The 19,022-nt window shown below is 47.6% G+C and overlaps 1 protein-coding gene across 1 annotated transcript in view; it reads left to right on the top strand.

Annotated features, from left to right (window-relative positions):
* Positions 1 to 19,022, top strand: part of proser3 (proline and serine rich 3) — a 38,830-nt gene that overhangs the window by 13,651 nt on the left and 6,157 nt on the right. Inside the window, exons 4-10 of the mRNA XM_072468855.1 lie at positions 151 to 299; positions 1,006 to 1,085; positions 8,315 to 8,475; positions 8,593 to 8,792; positions 10,492 to 11,256; positions 12,361 to 12,520; positions 13,474 to 13,555. Of these exons, the coding sequence (XP_072324956.1) occupies positions 151 to 299; positions 1,006 to 1,085; positions 8,315 to 8,475; positions 8,593 to 8,792; positions 10,492 to 11,256; positions 12,361 to 12,520; positions 13,474 to 13,555 (1,597 nt within the window). The remainder of the gene's footprint in view (positions 1 to 150; positions 300 to 1,005; positions 1,086 to 8,314; positions 8,476 to 8,592; positions 8,793 to 10,491; positions 11,257 to 12,360; positions 12,521 to 13,473; positions 13,556 to 19,022) is intronic.

The following is a 19,022-nucleotide window of genomic DNA, read 5'->3' as shown; positions in this document are numbered from 1 at the left end:
AGAGAATGGAGGTTGTGGGGGGATAGTCACGTGGTCAGAAACTCCTGACTCAAGGGCCGTTGTTGGTTTGTTGCTAAAGCTAGTGATTTTTCAACTTTGTTGTATCAGCTGTCCCTCTTGATCCCTTGTTATTTGTGCTGTTGCCCACAGAAATTCGCCCTTTTAGCACTGAAGGAGGGGTATTTGGAGATCATTCACCACTGCAACTGTCTCGATTCGGATCTTTGCCCGGGAAGATTTCATTGCCCAGCCTTCCTGACTCAAGTGTGGCTTTACTGAAAAGTGTACTTCACTCGGGGGTTAGTATTATAATCAGTCTGTGCATGGAACTCTCAGGATTCAGGGCACCATTGGAGAAGAGAGTATTACTGTGCTATGTCTGTCTGTACAGCATACAGTGCACTGCTGAGTTTGGGATACCACCTGAGAGAATAACGCGCCTCACAATCCATCACTTTATCAATAGAGTAGGCGCTTCACTATTCCTTAGAGATGTCTTGGTTAGAGAGAGAAGGGAAATCAGCCGGGGTTCCTGCTCCTGATCACTGTCCAGTGAATCTGGGTTGGAGAGAGAGAGAGGAAATCAGCAAGGGTTCCAGTTCCTGATCACTGACCAAGACTCCTATGTTCAAGGAAGAGTGGAATTCAGCCAGGGTTCCTGCTCCTGATCCTTCAGTTCGAGAGAGAGAGAGGAAATCAACAAGGGTCCCATCCCAGCTCCTGATCACCGTCCAGTGATCCCTGGGTTGGAGAGAGAGAGAGGAAATCAACAAGGGTCCCAGCTCCTGATCACCATCCAGTGATTCCTGGGTTTTAGAGAGAGAGGGGGTGGGGGGAAAGCAGCCAGGGATCTGACGGGTTAGACAGATTGCCCCTATTCGCTGGGGAGGAGGAGGTGAGCTGTTGACTCTGGCTGTGTGTGTGAAATTGATGTGCTTGCTTCAGTCAGCCGGCCTGGCTCTGCTGGTTCACTGCTGTTAAACACTGCCACTGGTTTATTTCCAGGGAGAAGCTTCCCAGCTGGAGCCCCTTGACCAGGAGACTGTTCATCTCCAGGAGAAAGCGAATCGCCTGCTGGAGCGCAGGTAGGACACTGCGGCAACAGAGTGCCACTCCCACTGGCAGTGTGTGTAGGGAGAGTGACGGTTCTATTAGCTGGTACCCTTGGGGACCCCTGTCAAATAGCCCCTCACACGCCCCACTGCATTCTCTGCCCCAATCCGAAGCTTCTCCAGATACCTCCGAGTGGGCCAGGAGCACATGAAGCTCTTTAGAACATAGAACATTACAGCGTAATACAGGCCCTTCGGCCCTCGATGTTGCGCCGACCTGTGAAACCACTCTAAAGCCCATTTACACTATTCCCTTGTCATCCATATGTCTATCCAATGACCATTTGAATGCCCTTAGTGTTGGCGAGTCCACTACTGTTGCAGGCAGGGCATTCCACGCCCTTACTACTCTCTGAGTAAAGAACCTACCTCTGACATCTGTCTTATATCTATCTCCCCTCAATTTAAAGCTATGTCCCCTTGTGCTAGACATCACCATCCGAGTAAAAAGGCTCTCACTGTCCACCCTATCCAATCCTCTGATCATCTTGTATGCCTCAATTAAGTCACCTCTTAACCTTTTCTCTAACGAAAACAGCCTCAAGTCCCTCAGCCTTTCCTCATAAGATCTTCCCTCCATACCAGGCAACATTCTGGTAAATCTCCTCTGTACCCTTTCCAATGCTTCCACATCCTTCCTATAATGCGGCGACCAGAATTGCACGCAATACTCCAAATGCGGCTGCACCAGAGTTTTGTACAGCTGCAACATGACCTCATGGCTCCGAAACTCAATCCCTCTGCCAATAAAGGCTAACACACCATACGCCTTCTTAACAACACTCTCAACCTTTGTGGCAACTTTCAGGGATCTATGTACATGGACACCGAGATCTCTCTGCTCATCCACATTGCCAAGAATCTTACCATTAGCCCAGTACTCTGTCTTCCTGTTATTCCTTCCAAAATGAATCACCTCACACTTTTCTGCATTAAACTCCATTTGCTACCTCTCAGCCCAGCGCTGCAGCTTATCTACGTCTCTCTGTAACTTGTAACATCCTTCCGCACTGTCCACAACTCCACCGACATTTATAAAAATTACAAACAGCAGTGGCCCCACTACAGATCCTTGTGGTACACCACTAGTAACTGGACTCCAGTCTGAACATTTCCCATCAACCACCACCCTTTGTCTTCTTCCAGCTAGCCAATTTCTGATCCAAACTGCAAAATCACCCTGAATCCCAAGCCTCCGTATTTTCTGCAGTAGCCTACCATGGGGAACCTTATCAAACGCTTTACTGAAATCCATATACACCACATCAACTGCTTTACCTTCATCAACCTGTTTGGTCACCTTCTCAAAGAACTCAATAAGGTTTGTGAGGCACGATCTCCCCTTCACAAAACCGTGTTGACTATCTCTAATCTAATTATTCCTTTCCAGATGATTATACATCCTATCTCTTATAAACCTTTCCAAGATTTTGCCCACAACAGAAGTAAGGCTCACTGGTCTATAGTTACCGGGGTTGTCTCTACTTCCCTTCTTGAACAAGGGGACAACATTTGCTATCCTCCAGTCTTCTGGCACTATTCCTGTAGACAAAGATGACTTAAAGATCAAAGCCAAAGGCTCAGCAATCTCCTCCCTAGCTTCCCAGAGAATCCTGGGATAAATCCCATCCGGCCCAGGGGACTTATCTATTTTCACACTTTCCAGAATTGCTAACACCTCCTCCTTATGAACCTCAAGCCCTTCTAGTCTAGTAGCCTGAATCTCAGTATTCTCCTCGACAACATTGTCTTTTTCCTGTTTGAATACTGACGAAAAATATACATTTAGCACTTTTCCTATCTCCTCGGACTCCACGCACAACTTCTCATTACTGTCCTTGACTGGCCCTACTCTTACCCTAGTCATTCTTTTATTCCTGACATATCTATAGAAAGCTTTAGGGTTGTCCTTGATCCTACCTGCCAAAGACTTCTCATGTCCCCTCTTCTTAGCTCTCTCTTTAGGTCCTTCCTAGCTAACTTGTAACTCTCGAGCGCCCTAACTGAACCTTCATGACTCCTCTTTACATAAGCCTCCTTCTTCCTCTTGACAAGTGTTTTGACTGCTTTTGTAAACCACGGTTCCCTTGCTCGACCACTTCCACCCTGCCTGACAGGGACATACTTATCAAGGACACGCAGTAGCTGTTCCTTGAACCAGCTCCACATTTCCATTGTGCCCATCCCCTGCAGTTTCCCTCCCCATCCTAAGTCTTGCCTTATCACATCATAATTGCCTTTCCCCCAGATATAACTTTTGCCCTGCGGTATATACCTATCCCTTTCCATCACTAAAGTAAACGTAATCGAATTGTGGTCACTATCACCAAAGTGCTCACCTACCTCCAAATCTAACATGTGTTCTGGTTCATTGCCCAGTACCAAATCCAAAATGGCCTCGCCTCTCGTTGGCCTATCTACATACTGTGCCAGGAAACCCTCCTGCACACATTGGACAAAAACGGACCCATCTAAAGTACTCAAACTATCGCGTTTCCAGTCAATATTTGGAAAGTTAAAGTCCCCCATAACAACTACCCTGTTGCTTTCGCTCCTATCCAGAAGCATCTTTGCAATCCTTTCCTCTACATCTCTGGAACTTTTCGGAGGCCTATAGAAAATCCCTAACAGGGTGACCTCTCCTTTCCTGTTTCTAACCTCAGCCCATACTACCTCAGTAGACGAGTCCTCATCAAACGTCCTTTCTGCCACCGTAATACTGTCCTTGACTAACAATGCCACCCCCCCTCTTTTACCACCTTCCCTGAGCTGACTGAAATATCTAAACCTCAGCACCTGCAACAACCATTCCTGTCCCTGCTCTATCCATGCCTCCGAAATGGCCACAACATCGAAGTCCCAGGTACCAACCCATGCCGCAAGTTCACCCACCTTATTCCGGATGCTCCTGGCATTCAAGAAGACACACTTTAAACCACCTTCCTGCCTGCCGGTACACTCCTGCAACTGTGAAACCTTACTCATGACCTCACTACTCTCAACCTCCTGTATACTGGAGCTACAATTCAGGTTCCCAAGCCCCTGCTGAACTAGTTTAAACCCTCCCGAAGAGCATTAGCAAATTTCCCCCCCAGGATATTGGTACCCCTCTGGTCCAGGTGTAGACCATCCCGTTTGTAGAGGTTCCACCGACCCCAGAATGAGCCCCAATTATCCAGAAATCTGAAACCCTTCCTCCTGCACCATCCCTGCAGCCACGTGTTCAACTCCTCTCTCCCTATTCCTCGTCTCGCTAATACATGGCACAGGTAACAACCCAGAGATAATAACTCTTTTTGTCCTAGATCTAAGTTTCCACCCTAGCTCCCTGAATTCCTGCCTTACATCCCTATCCCTTTTCCTACCTATGTCGTTGGTACCCATGTGGACCACGACTTGGGGTTGCTCTCCCTCCCCCTTAAGGATCCCGAAAACACGATCCGAGACATCACGGACCCTGGCACCTGGGAGGCAACACACCAACCGCAAGTCTCTCTCGTTCCCACAGAATCTCCTATCTATCCCCCTAACAATGGAGTCTCCAATGACTAATGCTCTGCTCCGCTCCCCCCTGCCCTTCTGAGCAACAGGGACAGACTCTGTGCCAGAGACCTGTACCCCATGGCTTACCCCTGGTAAGTTGTCCCCCCCAACAGTATCCAAAGCGGTATACTTGTTACTAAGGGGAACAACCACAGGGGATCCCTGTACTGACTGCTTCCTCCCAGCCCCTCTCACCGTCACCATCTATCTTTATTCTTCGGAGTAACTACATCCCTGAAGCTTCTATCTATGACCAGCTCTGCCTCCCGAATGATCCGAAGTTCCTCCAGCTCCAGTTCCCTAGTGCGGTTTCTGAGGAGCTGGAGATGGGTGCACTTCCCACAGATGAAATCAGCAGGGACACTGACGGCGTCCCTCCCCTCAAACATTCTGCAGGAGGAACATTGCACGACCTTCCCTGCCATCCCCTCTAGATAAAAATAGAAAAAGAAAGAAAGAGCTTGCCTGTTATTCACTCCCCTTCTCAGCAAGCACTCAGCAACCTCTGCCCCGCATGATAACACCTGAGGGAAAATAAAAGAAAAACTACTTACCAGTCACCAGCCAATCCCTTACCTGCAGGCTGTGACGTCATGGTTCAACTTGTTTCAACTTCTCCCTGCCCTCGAGCCTTCTTCTTTATCTTTACAGCGGTTGTTTGTTTTTTTGGTTAGAGGAGGGGATAGGGAGGGAAACACTGAAGAAGTGTTTCGGGTTTGAGTGTCACTTGACAACAGCTCCTCCACAAACCACCTTCAAGTTTGAGTGACCGCACCGGACGTATGCAAATTTCCCCCGCAACAGCCAATCAGCAGCTCTGCTCTACTGCCCTCTGCTGGATGCTTATCTTCACTTGAACAGCTTTGTTACAAAGATTGTGAGAAATTGAATGTTATGAGAAGGAGAGACATTGTTGACATTTCCTTACCATGGAGAAACAAACGGGGAACATATGTTTTCCATTGTTATATATTATACACCTGTCTTATTTCATGAATTCCAAAAGGACGTCTGCAGGTGCAGCAAGTAATTAGGAAGATCGTACACAAATAGACTGCATTTGCAAAACCAAAACAAAATGCCTGTGATTGGTCAGCACTTGCTGGAAAACCTCGAGTGCGCTAATAGCTACACTAACAACCAATTTAAGAGCTTGTGATGCAGCTACAACACAGAACTACTTGTGTGCCAAATAGCATAAGCAGCAAGTTATAGACCGAGCTAAGCAATTCCACAATGAACACATCAGATTTAAACTCTGCAGTCCTGCCACATGCAGCTATGAATGGTGGTCGATAAGTAAACAACTCGCTGCAAGAGGAGGCTCGACAAATATCCCCATCCTCCATGATGGAGGAGCCCAGCACATATGCGCAGAAGACTAGGCTGAAGCATTCACAACAATCTTCAGCCAAAAGTGTCGAGTAGAAGATCCATCTCGGTCTCCTCTAGAGGACCCCAGCATCACAGATGTCAGTCTTCAGCCAATACGATTCACCCCACGTGATATCAAAAAACGGCTGAAGGTACTGGATATTGCAAAGGCTATGGGCCCTGACAATATTCCGGCAATAGACTTGTGCTTCAGAATTGCCGCACCCTTAGCTAAGCTGTTCCAGTACACCAACAACACTGGCATCTACCTGGCAATGTGGAAGATTACCCAGGTGTGTCCTGGACACAAGAAACAACAGATTTCTGCTCTATCGATCTACGCTCCATCATCAGCAAAGTGATGGACTCATCAGGACAAAGACAAGAATACCAAATTCAAACTATCACCAACAATTTATACTGCAGGAGAAAAGGATGCTGATTGGTTGGCAAGACAACTCTGGCCAATGTGTTGCCGTGGAGAAAGCAATGGGGAAATCCCGGCTCCCCGAGCTACCGGGTAGTTCAACAAAGATGAAAGACCTGAAGAGATTCCGTTTGTTTGCAGACAATGAATCCCTGTGTGCAAATGTGTTACTTTGAGCAAGCATAAATCAGCTACTTTTTAAAAATTTATTTCCGGGATGTGGGCATCGCTAGTTAGGCCAGCATTTATTGCCCATTCCTAGTTGCCCTTCAGGTTGTGAGTTGCCTTTTTGAACCACTGCCGTCCTTGAGGTGCTGTTAGGGAGGGAGTTCCAGGATTTTGCCCCAGCGTCAGTTAAGCAACAGTGATATATTTTGAAGTCAGGGTGGTGAGTGACTTGGAGCAGAACCTCTAGGTGATGGGCTCCCAGGTATCTGCTGCTCTTCTCCTTCTGGATGGTAGTGTTCGTGGGTTTGGAAGGTGCTGTCTAAGGAACCTTGGTGAGTTATTGCAGTGCATCTTGTAGATGGTACACACGGCTGCCATTATTTGTTGGTGGTGGAAGGTTTCAATATTTGTGGAAGGAGGAGCAATCAAGTCGGCTGCTTTATCCTAGATGGTGTTGAGTTGCACTCATGCAGGCAAGTGGGTAATATTCCATTACACTCCTGCCTTTTGCTTTGTCGATGGTGGAGGGTCTTTGGGAATTCAGGAGGTGAGTTCACCGTACGATTCCTAGCCTTTGACTTGCCCTGGTAGCCACAGTATTAATATGGCGAGTCCAGTTCAGTTTCTGATCAATGGTAACTCCCAGGATGTTGATTGTGAGGGATTCAGCAATGGTAATGCCATTGAATGTCAAGGGGTGATGGTTAGATCCTCTCTTGTAGGAGATGGCCATTGTCTGGCACTTTTGTGATGCAAACATAACTTGTCACTTGTCAGCCCAAGCCTGGATATTGACCAGGTCTTTCTGCATTTGGACATGGACTGATTCATTATCTGAGGAGGCGTGAATGGTGCTGAATATCGTGCGGTCATCCGCAAACATCCCCACTTCTGACCTTATGATGGAAGGGACATTTTTGATGAAGCAGCTGAAGATGGTTGGGCCGAGGGCACTACCCTGAGGAACTCCTCCAGTGATGTCCGGGAGCTGAGATGATTGACCTCCAACCACCACAACCATCTTCCTTTGTGTCAGGTATGACTCCAAAACAGGAGAGAGCCTCCCTGCTGGAGGGTACCATTAATGGTTCCCCCTAACCTCTGGAACTGTAACTCTCAAACTACAGAGATCACCCTCAACCCTTCAACCTCCTTCCATCCCTTGACCAGACTGTTGTGGGTAACCCTCCAGCTGCTGAGTCAGGAGCTCATCAACTCAAGATTTCTGAATAAAATTCCAAACACACTACAGTGTGGTATGGAGAGAGTGCTGCCCTTCTGGAGGGTAAGAAATGAGGGGGTGCTGCACTGACGAGGGTTAGTACTGAGGGAGTGCTGCACTGTCGGAGGGTCGGCACTGAGGGAGCACCGCACTGTCGGAGGGTCAGTACTGAGGGAGTGCTGCACTGTCGGAGGGTTGGTACTGAGGGAGTGCTGCACTGTCAGAGGGTCGGCACTGAGGGAGTGCCGCACTGTTGGAGAGTCAGACCTGAGGGAGTGCCGCACTGTCGGAGGGTCGGCACTGAGGGAGTGCCGCACTGTTGGAGGGTCAGACATGAGGGAGCGCCGCACCGTCGGAGGGTTGGTACTGAGGAAGCGCCGCACTGTCGGCGGGTCGGCACTGTGACCCTGAGGGTATTTGCTTCTGTCTGCTCTTGTAGCTGTTGTTTGTCTCCTTCCTCCTGTGTAGCGTGTCCTCCTCTAGCAGCGCCATAGCTGTCAGTTCAGACGGGGTAGGATCTCCATCAGTCTCCGATACCATCGAGAGGGTGTCACTCAGGCCCACCTGTAGCCCGCTTTGTGAACCCACTGCTGGTCGGCCCCACGTTTCAGGCATATCACTGCAGAGAGGTAAGAAATAACTCTGCTGTTTGCATTTCAAATACTTCTGTTTAGTTGCTGAAGGGGAGGATGTGGGTGTGATTCTGCAGCATGATCACTGTAACTGGTTCCTTCTGTCCTCTGCAGGTGATATAACAGTGAAGCAGATTCCCACTGTGCCGAACTCTCTCTACCCTGTTCGTGTGCCACTGCTCAGTGCCCTCCCCGAGGACGACATCCTGTACCAATGGCGACTGCAGAGGAAGATGGAGGCAGCGAGAGAGAGCCAATGGCCCTTGCTGCCAAAGAGGAACTCGCACTCCCCTCCTGTCCGCCTAGACAGACCAGTAAGAGCAAATACTTCCTCTTTAGCTGCTTATCTGAGCACCTGGGGCAAGGTGAGGTTTAGACTAGGAACTCTGAGCTGACTGACGTGGCTGCAAATCATCACACAGCCTTTGGATGTTACTCATTTCCTCCCCCCGCCAAGACCTCAAAACATGAGTGAGGAATCTCCAGAGCCTGCGTCCTCTCTCAGGAGGTCATTCCTGCTGTACTGACACCCCAGTCTCACATAGCATGAGTTCATTTCAATTGTTAAAGGGGACTCAGTTACCTCTCCCCTGCGCACTGGTTCTCCCCCTCGCGCGCGCTGCCCCTGGGCCATCCTCCACATTGCCCTGCACCCCCCCCCCCAACACATATTCCTGGAAATCGTGCCGCTTTTGAGAGTTCTTATCGCGGATAGCGATGAGGACTGTCTGAGGATACAGCAGGATTTAGATTGTCTGGAGACTTGGGCGGAGAGATGGCAGATGGAGTTTAACCTGGACAAATGTGAGGTAATGCATTTTGGAAGGGCTAATGCAGGTAGGGAATATACAGTGAATGGTAGAACCCTCAGGAGTATTGAAAGTCAAAGAGATCTAGGAGTACAGGTCCACAGATCACTGAAAGGGGCTACACAGGTGGAGAAGGTAGTCAAGAAGGCATACGGCATGCTTGCCTTCATTGGCCGGGGCATTGAGTATAAGAATTGGCAAGTCATGTTGCAGCTGTATAGAACCTTAGTTAGGCCACACTTGGAGTATAGTGTTCAATTCTGGTCGCCACACTACCAGAAGGATGTGGAGGCTTTAGAGAGGGTGCAGAAGAGATTTACCAGAATGTTGCCTGGTATGGAGGGCATAAGCTATGAGGAGCGATTGAATAAACTCGGTTTGTTCTCACTGGAACGAAGGAGGTTGAGGGGCGACCTGATAGAGGTATACAAAATTATGAGGGGCATAGACAGAGTGGATAGTCAGAGGCTTTTCCCCAGGGTAGAGGGGTCAATTACTAGGGGGCATAGGTTTAAGGTGAGAGGGGCAAAGTTTAGAGTAGATGTACGAGGCAAGTTTTTTACGCAGAGGGTAGTGGGTGCCTGGAACTCACTACCGGAGGAGGTAGTGGAGGCAGGGACGATAGGGACATTTAAGGGGCATCTTGACAAATATATGAATAGGATGGGAATAGAAGGATATGGACCCAGGAAGTGTAGAAGATTGTAGTTTAGTCGGGCAGTATGGTCGGCACGGGCTTGGAGGGCCGAAGGGCCTGTTCCTGTGCTGTACATTTCTTTGTTCTTCTTTGTTGTTATTGAATCTGCTTCCACCACCCTTTTGGGCAGCACCTTCCAGATAACAACTTGCTGTGCATAAAAGAAAAATTCTCCTCATCTCCCCTCTTGTTCTTTTCCCGATTCTCTTCAATCTGTGTCCCCTCTGGTTACCGAGCCTCCTGACGCTGAGAAACACTTTCTCCTTATCAACTCTATCCAAATCCCCCCCCCCCCATATGATTTTGGACGTCAGATTTCAATCTGCCCAATAACCTTCTCTGCATGAACTGAAATCCCCTCCTCCCTGGGAATGTTCCAGTAAATCTCCCCTGCATCCTCTCCAAGGTGCTGACATCCTTCCCAAAATGTGAGGTGCCTACAATTGGACACAGTACTCCAGCTGAGGCAGAACCGGTGATTTAATAACACATTTATTCTGTTTACAGATTGCTGGGTGTAATGAGGATGCACATGAGGACAGGATGATGGTGAAAGTACCCTCCCCTCAGAGCTATTGGAAAGGGGACGAGAATCCTTCTGGGGCCCCCACACACTGTGTGAAGACTAGGCCTGTCATTGGAGCTGTTGTCAACAAGCCCGCATTGAACCTGAGTACGAGGGAGCCAGTGTTTGCAGAGCCCCTGCCTGTACATGGCCCAGTATGTCTCCAGCCAGCTGGAGATGGTCAACACTCTGACCCGGACGTCATGGACACAGGTCAGGGTGAGGGGGGTGGAGTAGAAAGAGGGCCTGCGGACAAGGGGCAGAGGCCAGCGGAGAGTCTCTCCAGCCAGAGCTTAACTGAGGGAGGGCAGCATTCAGCAGGGGCGGCCGTGGGAAAACTGTTAGGCCGGGTGGCTTGTCCCGAGAGATGTCCGAGCAACGCCACCGAGCGGAGGGGGCGCAAATACCAGCGCAGCTGCGACAAACGTGGGCAGAACCATGGGAGCAAGATCTGCAGCACGACACCTTCAACACTTCCACAGTTCCAGAAGCCAGGCAACAGCGAGCCGCAGCAGGACACTCGCTCGCTCCCTAGTCTAGGGCACCTTGCCCCCAGGAGATACCGGTCAGACTTGGGGCAGGAATCATCCAGCGACGAAGCCTGGAGCCCTTCCCCTGACAGTCCGCATGCAGGGATCGTGCACGCAGCAAGAAAAGGCGGGCCGGGATCGTGTGCACAGTCGAATGTGCATCATGTGTTGGGACAGGTGCTGTCTTTGATTTTTTTCTTTTATAAACGTAGAGAGTACCCAGGGTGCCACTGTGCTGCCTGGTGGTCACTGTTGTAATGTAGGAAATCAAGATGCCACAAATAGGGGCGGCACGGTGGCACAGTGGTTAGTTAGCTCTGCCTCAGGTTCGATCCCGACCCCTGGTCACTGTCTGTGTGGAGTTTACCCCTTCTCTAAAAAAAACCCAAAACATTTTATTAAGGCATTTGTAAATTTTTAACAACAATTTCAAGAGAAAACACAACAAAGTAAATAATACCCCCCCCCTCCCCAAACCAACAACCACACGCAGCCAACATGGCTTACATACACAGTTCCCCAGTCCCCCCCCCCCCCCTTACTAATCCCGCCTCAACCATCCTACCTCCCTCTGCCCTTTTCTTTTTGTATCTACTGACAGCTTAATTTTCTCCGAAGTCGATAAACGGCTGCCACCTCCGGGTGAACCCTAACGTCAATCCTCTCAGGGCGAACTTGATCTTCTCAAGCCTGAGAAACCCAGCCATGTCATTAACCCATACCCCCGATTTTGGGGGCTCCGAGTCCCTCCACGCCAATAAGATTAATCTCTGGGCTACCAGGGAGGCAAAGGCCAAAACGTCAGCATCTCGCCACCTCTGGACTCGACGCCACCCTTGTCTTTAGTAACCGTGGACATGACATCGGCAAATCCTTGCCAGAATCCCCTAAACTTCGGACATGTCCAAAACATGTGGACATGATTCTCAAGCCCTCCCGCACACTGCCCACACCTATCCTCCACCCCATCAAAGAACCTGCTCATACGGGCCACCGTCATATGCGTCCCGTGGACCACCTTGAATTGTATCAGGCTGAGCCTGGCACATGACGAGGACACGTTAACCCTACTCAAGGCATCCTCCCACAATCCCGCCTCTAATTCCTTGCCCAACTCTTCCTCCCATTTTCGCTTTACCTCCCCATCAGGATTCCCTCAGTGCTCATAATGCGACTCGGTTGGATGCTTCTGTCAGCTGGCCTCAGGATGATTTATTTGCCCATTGTCGCTGGTCATGATTATACATCATTCTAACAGATCTGTCTGTCATTCTATCCCAGGTTGTCTCTGAGAGGATGTTCTCTCCTCCTTCAAATCAACTGGCCAGCAAAAAGCCGAAGTCATCCTGCCAAGCTAGGGGGGAACATGTGCCACCTCCCCCCATTCCTGGTATCCGCCAGGCCCCTCAGGCTGTAGCACAACTGCTCGAGGAAGCTGAAGGTAACAATACTGGGTAGTCATTCGGAATCTCTATTCTAAAATATTGAGGTGTCATCTATCTCGCTCCAGGAGCGGTACAGCACGGGGTTAGATACAGAGTAAAGCTCCCTCTACACTGTCCCCATCAAACGCTCCCAGGACAGGTACAGCACGGGGTTGGATACAGAGTAAAGCTCCCTCTACACTGTCCCCATCAAACACTCCCAGGACAGGTACAGCACGGGGTTAGATACAGAGTAAAGCTCCCTCTACACTGTCCCCATCAAACGCTCCCAGGACAGGTACAGCACGGGGTTGGATACAGAGTAAAGCTCCCTCTACGCTGTCCCCACCAAACACTCCCAGGACAGGTACAGCACGGGGTTAGATACAGAGTAAAGCTCCCTCTACACTGTCCCCATCAAAAACTCCCAGGACTGGTACAGCATGGGGTTGAATAGATTAAAGTTCCCTCTCACTGTCCCCATCAAACACACCCAGGACAGGTAAAGCACAGGGTTAGATACAGAGTAAAGCTCCTTCTACACTGTCTCCATCAAACATTCCAGGACAATTAAAGCTCCAAAACTGTACTTCCGTTGAAACCTCCACGTGCCCTTTTTCCACTCTTGTCCTCCTGTAGAATCTTGGAGTGATGTTCTTTCTCTGTTGATCGGTCAGTTGTGTGCAGTCAGCTCAGGCTGCGTACAGAACTGCCAATCACATTTCACACTCGAGTCTTGTCACGGTCAGACTGGGCTGCAGATGAACAGCTCCATGTTGCCTAGGTACCACAGTTCAGCTCAAAGACCTGGCGAGTGAGATTGCTAAGCCGGTATTCTCCATTATCTTTTGTCGTCATGCTGAAGAGGGTGCTGAAATACAGGGCTTCATCCCACACACGGCTTGCTGGCTGAGTATAGCCAGGCTGGGCCCTCCAGTATCTGAATATCTGTTTTGTTTGTCTTTTGCAGAATCGGATGGTGTTGAGTTTGAAGAGGACTTGTTGCTTCAGGTGCTGAGACAGCAGAGAGATTGGGTCAAACAGCAGCTCCGGTACGTCCTTTTCCAATTCCTGCAGACTTCACTAGGTGGTGCCCCTCTTTGGAGTGTATTGGGATTGGGGAGAGAAACACATGTGCCCACCGCCTCCTCTCTCTCTCTCTTCTCTTCCCCCCCGCCAACACACACACACCACCCTCCCCACTTTGTTCACCCTGTATTGTCCTGTCCCTGGCTTGTGTCCTCCTTACGGAGCAGGCCCCTGTGCTTTCAATCCTCCGAATGAAGTGCCCACTGCACCTCACTGTGTTTGGTACTGCCCCTCAAGTGACAACCCGAGACCCAAACTCTTTAATTCAAGTTGCACTGTCAGAGGGTCAGTGCTGAGAGTGTGCTGCACTGTCAGAGGCTCATTACTGAGGGAGAGCCGCACTGTTGGGACCACAGTCAGTACTGATGGAGCGCTGTGCTGTTGGAGGCACGGCACTGAGGGATTGCTGCACTGTCAGAGGCTCCGTGCCGAAGGAGAGCCGCGCTGTCAGAGGGTCAGTGCCAAGGAAGAGCCGCACTGTCGGAGGCTCGGTACTGAGGGAACACGGCGCTGTCAGAGGCTCAGTGCCGACAGAGAGCTGCGCTGTCGGAAGGTGCGTACCGAGGGAGTGCCGCGCTGTTGGAGGGGCCGTACCGAGGGAGCGCCGCGCTGTCGGAGGCTCGGTGCCGAGGGAGAGCTGCGCTGCTGGAGGGTCCGTTCCCAGGGGACGGCGCGCTGTTGGAGGGTCCGTACCCAAGGAGCGCCGTGCTGTCGCAGAGTCCGTACCGAGGGAGCACCGCGCTAACGGAGGGTCTGTACCCAGAGAGCGCCGCGCTATCGGAGGGTCTGTACCCAGGTCGGACGGTCTATACCCAGAGAGGGCCGCACTGTCGGAGGGTCTGTACCCAGAGAGCGCCGCACTGTCTGAGTGTCAGTACTGAGGGATCGCCGTGCTGTCGGGAGAGTCACTACTGAGGGAGAGCCGTGCTGTCGGAGGGTCAGTACTGAGTGTTATGGGTTTAGAGAACCCCAAAGTGTTATGGGTTTAGAGAGCCCCAAAGTGTATCATGGAATTCACCTGACCTACAACTTTTAATAGATTGTGGTATGGGGAACACACGGCCCACTCTACAGGTGTGGTACAGCAGAAATGGAAAAGTATTGTTTAAAGCAAAACTATGTTTATTCTATGAACTCAAGTTAACCTTTTTAAAACACACAGTGAACATCTTAGCAACAATCAATTCAAATACAACACCTAAAGAATACAACACTAAGTAATCCTTAATAACTTCTCAAGCAAAATCCAGAAGACAAAAGAAACACCTTTTAACAGAGTCACATTAGGTTTACATTCACTACTGAGAACATTTAGAATTCTGAATTCACTAAATGATCAAGAGATGGTCTTTTCATGGCAGAGAGATCAACAGTACAGCTGCTCTGCCTGGCTTCAGCTCCAACACTGAAAACAAAACTAAAACACACCCTGCAGCAAACCGCCTAAAACGAATGTAAGAAGCTGACAGACAGCTCAGCTCCACCCACACTCTGAAATCACTGATAAAGTTACATTTTTGAAATACCCATTTCTAAAAGGTACATTTCTTAAACACCCATTTCTTAAAGGCACTCTCACATGACACCTCCCCCCCCCCCCCCAAGAACAAAAAAATAAACCATCAACTTCAACATGGTTTCATTTTCCACCTTTTCACCATCCTTTAAGAAATGCACACAGGAAATATACTTTTGCGTTTCAAAAAACAACACACGCAAACAGGTATAATACTATAGTCCATTTTTGTTCTTCTTCCTCCAACTGAAATCCTTCTCGATTGACAGTCTCTTTGAACAAGAAGGTCCTTGCACGATCCGTCCATTTCTCTACGCCTCAGCATTTCTCTTTAAAGTCAGATACTTTAGTTCAATCTGATCAGAGTCCCTTGTAATTATCCAACACATGAGCATTGGTTATCACAGCTTTCAGGCCGTCGAATGCCTGTTGAAAGTCCGCTGTCCACTGAAATTTTTGACGTTTCTTCAGCACGTCATCAGTGGAGCAATCATGCTACAAACCTTTTGCACAAATGTTCGATCAAATCCACTCATGCCAAGAAATCGCATTATTTCCCTTCATCTTGAGGGTATCGGAAACTCCTCAATAAGTGTTGGTTTCACATCCCGTGTGACCATTCGACCCTGTCCAATTGTATGACCAAGGAAAGTGACTTGGGCTTTTCCAAATTCACTTTTGGCTAGGTTCATCACCAAACCCGCCCCCTGAAGTCAATCGAATAAATCCCATCAGATCTTTCCAATGTTCTGTCCATGTCTGGCTGAAAATTACCAGATCATCGATGTATACCGCACAATTGGGTAATCCTGAAACAACTTTGTTAGTTAACCGTTGAAATGTGGCTGGTGCGTTTTTCATGCCAAATGGCATAACTTTGAATTGGGATATACCATCTGGAGTCACAAAACTGAAATCTCCTTCGCCTTTTCGGATAAAGGTACCTGCCAGTAACCTTTAAGTAAATCCAATTTGGAAATATAAGCTGATTGTCCCACTTTCTCAATGCAATCCTCCAAACGTGGGATAGGATAAGACTCCGTTCTTGTAACTGCATTAACCTTTCTATAGTCCATACACAACCGTTGGGTACAGTCTCGTTTAGGTACCATCACTATGGGTGAGCTCCATTGGCTGCAACCCACTTCAATTATGCCATTTTTAAGCATACACTCAATCTCTTTGTTAACCTGTGCCAATTTTAAAGGGTTAAGTCTGTATGGATGTTGTTTGATCGGAACAGCCTTTCCCACATCCACATCATGTATAGCCATTTTAGTACTTGCCAATTTATCTCCACAAACTTGCCCATGTGATATCATTAACTTTCAGGTCAGCCCATTTTGCCTCTGGAAGGTAACTCAACAATTTATCCCAATTTTTAAGAACATCCTCATTTTCCAATTTAATTTGAGGTATGTCAAATTCACAGTCATCTGGACTTGGTTCGTCACTTTGAGTTAGAATCATTAAAACCTCCTTTTTATCTCCTTTCCTTTCAAAGTACCTTTTAAGCATACTCACATGACACACTCGGTGAGTCTTCCTTCTATCTGGTGTTTTTACCATATAATTCACCTCACTTAATTTCCTTTCAATCCGATAAGGTCCACAAAACCTAGTGTTTAAAGGTTCACCTACCAGTGGTAACAACACTAAAACTTTATCTCCACTGGCAAAACTACGAACTTTGGATTTCTTGTCCACTACCCGTTTCATCACATTTTGTGCAACTTTTAAATGTTGTCTCGCCAATTCACCTGCTCTATTTAATCATTCCCTAAAATTTGACACGTAATCCAATAATGTAATTTCTGATTTCTCACTCGCCAAATTTTCCTTAATCAATTTTAAGTGGTCCTCTTACCTCATGACCAAAAATTAGTTCAAAAGGACGAAATTTGGTTGACTCATTAGGTGCATCCCTAATTGAAAACAGTACAAATGGGATTCCTTTATCCCAATCCTCTGGATAATCGTGACAATAAGCCCTCAACATTGTCTTTAATGTCTGATCTCACCTTTCTAACGCTCCCTGCGATTCTGGATTATACGCAGTTGATTTAAATTGTTTTATTCCTAAGCTATCCATAACTTCTTTGAATAACCTTGAGGTAAAATTTGATCCTTGATCCGATTGTATTTCTGTGGGTAGTCCATATCTAGTAAAGAATTTAAGTAATTCCTCCACAATCTTTTTAGCTGTAATATTACGTACTGGAATGGCCTCTGGAAACCTAGTAGACACATCCATTATCGTCAAAAGATATTGATTCCCACTTTGTTTTAGGAAGCGGTCCTACGCAATCATATAGGACCCTTGTAAAAGGTTCCTCAAATGCTGGAATGGGTATTAAGGGCGCTGGTTTTATCACTGCTGAGGTTTCCCTATCACTTGACATGTGTGACATGATTGACATAATTTAACTACATCTTTATGTAGTCCAGGCCAATAAAAATGTTTTTGTATTTTAGCTTGAGTTTTCCTTATTCCCAAATGACCTCCCACTGGTACCTCATGTGCAACTCGCAACACCTTCTTTCTATACCCTACCGGCAATATCACTTGATGAACTTCTGCCCACTTTTCATTTGCCTGCATATGTAAAGGTTTCCATTTTCTCATCAAGACATCATTTATACGGTAATAACACTCTGGTCTCCACTCAGATTCCTCTTCCGTATATGCTTTCTGATACACCCGTTTTATTTCTATATCTTTCTGTTGTAAATCCGCCAATTTTCCTGAACTAAAAATATCCGCCTCGTCCTCCACCTGTTCTTGTTCTTTTTCAACCAACTGATCAAAAATCGTTTCTGATAATTGCACTTCAACTTCATCTTCATTCTTTGATTTCTCCTCTTGTCTTAACCTGTGACTTTGCGACCTTATTACGACACAATCCAGAAAAATCCCAGAATATTTGTCCTTCAACACTTCAGTTGTCTGATTTTCCACTGGCTTATCAATAACCGTAGGCATCACTCCCACCTGCGATCCAGCTACATCATTACCCAAGATAAACTTGGACAAGTTAGTTTGTCTATTACTCCTACTACCACTTCACCACTCTTCACTGGACTTTCCAACCTGACCTTATATAATTGAACAATACTCCTCTCAACCTGAATTCCACATATTACCATCTTTTCTGGCAACATTCTTCCCAAACTACATAACTCCTCATCTCTTACCATTAAAGATTGACTAGCCCCTGTATCTCTTAAAATTGTGACTTCTTTACCTGCTCCTCCTGATACACGAGTAAACTTTACCCACACAAGTAAATTCTTTAAAGAGATCCGACACCTTTTTATCAATCACCTCTTGATCAGGCTGTACAATCGTTTGCACCTCCTTCGCTTCACTTGGGCTTTCCTTTACCACCTTAACAAACCCCACTGTCTTATCCTGTTTTACCACATCAGCCTTCTCAGTGCTTTTCTTCAACCACCAACACTGTGATTTGACATGGCCTAGTTTATTACAGTGAAAACATTTGAAACTTTTCATGTCTCTTCCACCCTCCTGGATTTCTTTTTTAGTCTGAGGTATACTCTCCTTATTATCTCCCATCAGATCACTCTTACCTTTACCACTTGAGTATTCCCATGTCCCCAGTTTCTATTCCTCACCGGCTGAAACTGATGTCGGAAACAAAGCTTTGATTTATGAGCTAATTCATAATCATCTGCCATTTCTGCTACTAACCTCGCAGTTTTAACCCTCTGCTCTTCCACATGAGTTCTCACTGCATCAGGAATTAAATTTTTAAACTCCTCCAAAAGTATAATTTCTCTGAGAGCTTCATACATTTGGTCTATTTTCAAAGCCCTTATCCACCTATCAAAATTACTCTGATCCTCTCAAACTCCATGTATGTTTGACAAAATTCTTTCTTTAAATTTCTAAA

Source organism: Scyliorhinus torazame, chromosome 12, assembly GCF_047496885.1.
Source record: "Scyliorhinus torazame isolate Kashiwa2021f chromosome 12, sScyTor2.1, whole genome shotgun sequence".
Lineage (NCBI taxonomy): Eukaryota > Metazoa > Chordata > Chondrichthyes > Carcharhiniformes > Scyliorhinidae > Scyliorhinus > Scyliorhinus torazame.
Note: the sequence above shows the minus strand (reverse complement) of the source record. Positions and strands in the feature narration are given on the sequence as shown.